Source organism: Siphateles boraxobius, unplaced genomic scaffold, assembly GCF_051911475.1.
Source record: "Siphateles boraxobius isolate OS27281-9 unplaced genomic scaffold, OSU_SipBor_1 26, whole genome shotgun sequence".
Taxonomy (NCBI): domain Eukaryota; kingdom Metazoa; phylum Chordata; class Actinopteri; order Cypriniformes; family Leuciscidae; genus Siphateles; species Siphateles boraxobius.
Window position 1 is genome coordinate 21651499 of NW_027508876.1, and position 7327 is coordinate 21658825.

At 37.5% G+C, this 7327-nt stretch overlaps 1 protein-coding gene across 1 annotated transcript; it reads left to right on the forward strand.

Annotated features, from left to right (window-relative positions):
- The first annotated feature begins 2790 nt into the window (after nucleotides 1–2790).
- On the forward strand, nucleotides 2791–5084 carry camk2n2b (calcium/calmodulin dependent protein kinase II inhibitor 2b). The gene is made up of 2 exons (XM_077244068.1): nucleotides 2791–3178; nucleotides 3771–5084. Exons 1-2 carry the CDS (start codon nucleotides 3019–3021, stop codon nucleotides 3839–3841), a joined length of 231 nt encoding a protein of 76 aa, XP_077100183.1. The 5' UTR covers nucleotides 2791–3018; the 3' UTR covers nucleotides 3842–5084.
- The last annotated feature ends 2243 nt before the right edge of the window (nucleotides 5085–7327 follow it).

Genomic DNA, 7327 nt, shown 5'->3' on the forward strand with positions numbered 1-7327 from the left:
AGGCCACCTGTCAATGAAAAAAAATGTGTTTGTACAGACCATAAGTCTTTAAGGCAAAAGTCAGATCTGAGATCTGATGGAAGCCATTGGTGCTACCTGACATGACAATGATAGTAAAAAAAGAGTTGGATTGTCTAGTTTTAACACTGTTTTCATGCAGCATAGCGTTGCTACTGTACACATTTTAGGATGTCTTTGAAATGTCCAGCAGAGGGGGCCAACAGATAACTGAAGGGTTGTGATTAGGAGATGACAGCATGGGCGGCAGCTTTTTACATATTTACCCATTCATGTATTTTTCTAACTACCTTTGGTATAACATTTGGGGTCAGTGACTTCTTAAGTTGTGCATTTTATAAATTGACTTATGTTACATGTGTGTTTCTGAAATTATTGATTAATTACAAATTAAGCTGTCATAGCTGCTTACTTTGTCACAATTATTCATATATATATATATATATATATTCACTCAGTAATTTTTTTATTTCAATTATTTTACTAAGTACTAGTAAAGCTTGAATTGACAAAATAATTAGTAACCTATTTTAATATAGTTAATCCTAAGAATGACTATACTAGGAGGGGGTAATTTCACTTAATGCTAAAACTTTGTACTGCAATTGCTTTATACATTAATAAAATGTATAATATTGTTGCTGTCAGGCAGAAGATTGAATCTCCATTTTTCAAAAATCATTACTATTGGTCACCCTTTACGTCTGTCTGAGGGTTTTGGAAATTTTTAATCAATGAAAAGTATTGAAAAGAGCTTGTGACTAAACTCGTAACTCCATTGGATCATCAAACTTTTGATAAAACCTCATAAATCCACCCCGCCTCTATTGTGAATGGCGTGCCAGATGCAGTTTTTTACCGTCTCTGCTTGTTTGTAAGGATAAATAAAGAACTGGTTTGTTGAATTAGTACCGCGTTTTCTTTACTCAAAAAAAGCTCTAACATTTTTTTTCCTTAAATATGAGGTATATTCTGGCCCTAATTCCGAAACATAAATTGGTTACCAGTTGGTTACCATTAACAAGTTACTTAAAGCGATAGTTTATCCAAAAATAAATAATTCTGTTATTAATTACCCAACCTCGTATCGTTCCAAATCCGTAAGACTTTCGGTCATCTTTGGAACACATATGAAGATCTTTCAGATAAAATAGGTTCTGTCCCTCCATTGACAGTCCATGCAACTAGCACTTTGATGCTTCAAATAGTTAATAAAGAGATCATTAAAATGTTCTATATAAATTGAGCTGTTTCGTCCAAATTTTCTAAAGAAACATGATCAATTCATATGATGAACAGATTGAATTTAGGTCTTTATTCACATATAAACAGCCTGGCTAACGTCAGACCTCATTGAGACCTGGGTCTGGGAACTACCAACGCTATCTCACGACCAATTCGTACGAATTTGTACAAGTGATTAAAAATTCGTACGACCTCACTCGTACGAATTTGTATGATTTGTCTAAACATGATGGGTAGGTTTAGGGGCGGGGTCAGGTGTAGGTCATTTGTACAAATTCATACGAATTGGGCAACTCGTAAGATGTGTACGCTACGATTTAAAAAAAAATCGTACTAATTCGAACGAGTGAGGTCGTATGAATTCGTACGAATTAGCCACCTTGTAAAATTCGTACGAATTGCCATGAGATCGGGCTGGAACTGGAACCACATGTTCATTTTCTCGTATATTAAGGCGTGGTTTACGAATGCCCAGAACCGTTTATTGGGTGCCACGAATGTCTTCAATTATACCAGATGACATATGTAGAGCTGCAGAAACTAGATGAGCAAGAAGACGATGGGTCAGAGATTTAACTAAACTACTTAGAACAATATCTAAGGCTGCATCGAAAGGTAACTTCGCATCTACTGCCATGTTGTATCCATAGGTATAAACAAACTGCTTTGGTGTGTCGCATAGACGTCGTCATCGTCTTGCTGCTCCCGCCCCGTTCTGTGATTGGTCCCCTCGCTGAGGCGAAAATCTGGTCCATGGAATCCAGACTGCCTAGCAGCGTGAATAAAATCGCGCTGCGCGCAAGGCAGCATGGGGAAACCCAGGCTAATATAAACATTCATCAACTCACACATCAGTTGTGGTAATTTGAAGCTCAAACATGTTCGCTTGACGTGCGAGAACCAATGATGTTCATTCTCGCGTGTTGCATCACATTTGAGCTTCCGCAAGAACCAATGAGGTTTGTTCTCGCGCGTCAAGTTATTTCGGTTGAACTTCTGTTTATGTTCGCTGATCAAATGAGAATAAAAGACTAAATTAAATCTGTTAGCGATCAAGTGATCAAGACTAAACCGCTCAATCCATATGGGTTAGTTTTACAATTCCTTAGAACTTTTTGAAGCGTCAAAGAAAGTGATAGTTGCGTAGCTGTCAACGGAGGGACTGAAAGCTATCATCTTGCGGGTGAGTAATTAATGACAGAATTTTCATTTTTGGGTGAACCGACCCTTTAAAGCTACTGGGATTTAATAGCAAAGGAATAAACACATAGCCTACCTACTGTAGTGAGTAGTCAATATTGGGGAAAAACGCTGAAACTAAGAAATATAGGATTTCATTAGCCTACTTAATATTAAACTAAATGCTTCTTAGTTTAGATCCTAGCAAAACGTAAGCTTAAGCTAATTAACTCGCGCATCTTTATTTATTTATTTCTCCCTGCCTGCAACCCTCCCCCATTCAAACCCGGATGGATGACTTCACTTTTCCATCTGGGTTTCCTTTCTGGTTTCGGGATCTCCCTCTATTTCTCTCAAGAGCTCACCAGCAGGCGAACGCAGCACTCCTCTCTCCAGATACACCCGACGGATCGGCCAGGAGAGATAGTTATTTTTCCAGGGTCTTAGTGGGACTTTATCTTTCGACACTGAAGTAGCCTGAAAATATATTTTTTTTAATTGATATCTACCTCCAAATAATACTTGTTTTTCCATACGACCTTAGCTGGGAACTTGAGTATATAATTGTGTATAGCCATGTCCGAAGTGCTGCCATACAACGAGGGGAAGATGAACGGCTACGGGGCGGACAGTGAAGTCTCCTTCAGCTGTCGACTGCAAGACACGAACTCGTTCTTCGGAACATCACAGTCCAAAAGGCCACCGAAACTCGGGCAGATTGGCAGGGCAAAACATGGTATGTATCAGCAATATACTGATAACCATAACATATCAAAATGGGTCTTACATGTAACAATGGCTAATAACATTGTTTGCGTGTTACAACAGAGGTTACACACAAACAAAATTAAATCAGGTCAACACATGATACTAAAACACGATACAAAAAAAGTGTTAATCAAAAAAGCATTAAATGTACAATTTTAATATCTTAATAAATTAAATATGAAGAACAATAAAAAAAATACAACATGTATTTGATCAAATGTATTATTTCACTCAAAATCATACGGATATTCATAGCTTTTTTTTCTTGCACATACAATATTTAAAAAAAATGAATTGTAAAATGTACATTTGTATTTAATTTTTACATTTACATTTCCTGTTGAAACTAATATCATTGTTTCACTGCATATGGTGAGGTAACCTACAGTTAACCAATTACATTATTTTATAGACTATTTATCCATAGCATTATTTTTCAATTAAAATGGTAGTTTTCCAAAATGGCTCTTTTCTTGTTGAAACATAGATATATGCCCTTTTTTGCCTCCATGCTTACTATTTAAAAGCTCTAAAATAACATCTGTGTCCTCTCTCCGCAGTGGTCATTGAAGATGACCGGATAGATGAAGTTCTCAAAGGTATGACAGACAAGTCAACTCCTGGCGTGTAAACCTGAACGATTACACCTCGTCAACCTTTTCTTTTAATCACTGGTTTGAAGCACTTGTCGCCTGCGCATGTGAACGAGAGGTGAAGATGATGGTACAGTGTACAAGTACAGGATGATGGATGAAGAGCCACTCTGGGCAGTGGGTGAAAATAGTGAGATTTGAAGATGCTGGCAATTCTCCAACTTAAACCCATCCCAAACTGCCGCTATGAAGAAAGCTGCTCAAGATTTCTGGTCATTTAGCCCCTTGTCTCGTAGAAGCCGTGGGTCTGGGTGTGAGATTTCATCCCGACATCGGCAAACCGAAGTCCCTGTTTCATAGGCATCTATCATGCTATGAGCTTCTCATTCAAGGGAGCTGTCCAGTTCAGCACCTGGCGCACAACTTGACTGTCTTTCCAGAGAAATAAGCTATATCTTGCATGGAAATGGGATGATGTATGTAATCGAGGGGAGACTGATTACATTTATTCACTGCTGTCATATCTACACACATTCCATTTTCAATCCTTGACTGTTCAAATGCCCAGAATACATTTTATAGCGAATAAAGCCACTGAAACGCCAGCAAGGAAGAGCTGAAGAATGACAGCAATGGAAGGAAAATGAGAAGGAGGAGTACAACTTCTTTTTTGATTTATTGCGTGTTTTCTATGACTGTTTTTTTGTTTGTTTTTTGGCGTCGTGTATAGATTATTATATATACGGTTCTCTTTGCATGAACTTTTCTCTTGTGCCATGGCGGGAGTTTCGAGCTCTTTTAAACCCAGGCACGCTTGTTTTTACCGAAATCAATATTTGTATTTTTTATATCTGAATATTTGTTATGATATTATCATCTAATTCTTAATAGTCCATCGACACAGACAGGGTATGTGTAGATACAGAGGCATAATTCATAATAATAAAAGGACATACTGAATGTTATTTTGGGGAAGGGGTTTCACACATCTGTATTAACATGCTTTTCATTGCAATAATTGATCATGCCTTTGTTGATAATGACATGATTAAGAAATATAATTACAGGGTATGTTCAACAGCACTCTCACTGCAATTACATCAATGTTTTTTTAAACATTTCAGTTGAATATTTATTTGTTTGTTTTTGTATTCATAATGTTCAGTGTATGGTTTATTGTGCATGAAATATGAATATCTTTCAAGCTTATACGTTTATGAAGCAAAAAACTGTACACAAATGTCTCAACATTCTACAAATGAATTAATAAATAAATTTAGAGGATTCATTCATCATGAGGTTTCATTTTTACATAAAACGTATTCAAATCACTGTTGCAAATACATATAGCTACCTAGTTAAATAAAAACGAGAAAAGAGTGAATTGCAGATCATGGGCTATCCTTTAATTTGAATATAAGCTGGTGAATTTGAGGGGTATCTAAGGGTCTTAATGCAGGAATGAAAATGGAAAGAGTTATTACTGTAAATGGGATGATTTCTGCAGTTGTCAGAAATTAGAGCGAATGTTGCCAAGCCGACAGCATGAGAACAAATCAGCAAACAAACAAACTTAATGGCTCACACAGTCTGCCAACCACACATGCGCTCTGGGCGTGCAAACCTTCAGGATTTTAAGCCTGGCATCTAAATAACCAATGCCAAAAAGCCAATGCACCTCTTTGTAAAAATGCCATACATTAAATATTATTACTGCTTTCTGGAATACCTGTTCCTAATTGGTCAATCACAGCATTCAGCGGTCTCCTTTTTTTCAGACCAGGGGTGTCCAATCCTGTTCCTTGAGGGCCACTGTTCTGCAGAGTTCAGCTCCAACTCCAGTCAAACACACCTGAACCAGCTCAAGGTCTTACTAGGCATACTATAAACATCCAGACAGATGTGTTGAGGCAAGTTGGAGCGAAACTCTACAGGAAAGTGGCCCTCCAGGACCAAGTTTGGACACCAGACATTAAATGTTGTCCATGGCAATGCTGCCACACAACAGCGGCTCTACTTTCATGGCCCTGTTCCAAATCGAACCCTAAGCCCATACAGTACAGTACATTCGTGACGTAATGCTGCTCTGACTGTCGGGTAGACGTGGAGATTGTAAGTCCACAAGACTGCAAGTGCACATGAAGGCTGCATCCGAGGCTGCCACGCCATCAAACTTTGTCAAAGGACGTCTCAATTTGAAGGATCCTTGGAAGGCAGCCTTTGTTTCTCCACCTTCTTTCAGGTCATTTTGAAGGATGGATCAAGTGTATCCTTCATGGCCTTCAATCATACACAATTCTCCGCAGACATTCAAATTCATGACAAAGAGTTGATGGAAAGCGAGTCGGCACTGAGCTTGTCTGAGTTCAAATCATGAACTCTGAGTTAACACTACTGCCAATAATGTGAGCTACTGGGAGACCACAGATGTTGTCATTCACTGTATTGCATTAAAAGAAAGCAATTTTTGGTTTAAATGTGATAGACTACATCAGTGATTTGCATAGTATTTTATAATATTATGCATACTTGCATTTAGCAGTTAAAATGTGCTTTCATCTGTTTTACAACAACAAATCCTGAACAAAGAAGGTTCATTTTCAGTTCAAAAGTTTTATTTGCTGTATCCGTTTTCGTGATGACCCAAACCAGTGCCTCCTAGGAGGTGTGTAAGGGTCCATGAAGTAGTGACTCAAATAGCACAAAAGAGTCTAAACAACCCTCAAGCTCAATTTCTTATCGAGCTCTAAAATAGAAACAAATTACATTTCATCAGAGGATTAAAAATGAATGGTTTCTGGTTTATTAATGCAGACCTCAGAAGAGTTTTGCGCTGTGCTGCGGCACGGTGTGGTGTTTGATGTTTCTCTGCAACGAATACAGAGGAGAGGCGTCGGAGCACGACACAGGCAGGGCACCCGGCATTCTCTGCAAGAACACTGAACCCTAATGTGCTGATCTGCATGTGGCGCACCTCTCTGCTGACTCACAAAGACACAAACATATCACTGTGTGTTTGAATTTAAGCTTGAATTTTAGATAATGGAAAACATGGATTTAGGGCAATGTTCTGAAAGGCTGAGTATGTCAAAAAAGAATACATACGAACATAAGAAAAGTCAAATGAGGGGAGACAGGAGGACAAAGAAGAGGGGAAAACAAAGAGGTTCTTGTGGAGAGGAAAGTCAGGTCTTGTTCTTGAAGTTAATAAATTATTATATCATTGTCATATCAACCATAATCTCAGACAGCATATTCTTTGTGACATTTGTGACTTACTGCTGTAAGTGTAGTTTTACTTAACAGTATTATTTGCCCACAAATATGTTATCATACACACAACATACAGGATTTTTTTCATGAACATAATAATAATAATTCGTGCTTTAAATGCAACCTATGAAAATGTGCATTTAATTTCCATATTTTAAAACTAACTATCATTTATGGTTAATGCATATTTTGTTATAATTAATTTAATTATTTATTAAATTACATATTTAATTTATTATTATTTAATTCAT

Excerpts from the sequence above, each read along its gene's own strand:
- camk2n2b (XM_077244068.1), top strand. The coding sequence starts at position 3,019 with ATGTCCGAAGTGCTGCCATACAACGAGGGGAAGATGAACGGCTACGGG. Across the intron at positions 3,179-3,770 it reads GATTGGCAGGGCAAAACATG|TGGTCATTGAAGATGACCGG; the intron begins GTATGTATCAGC and ends CTCTCTCCGCAG.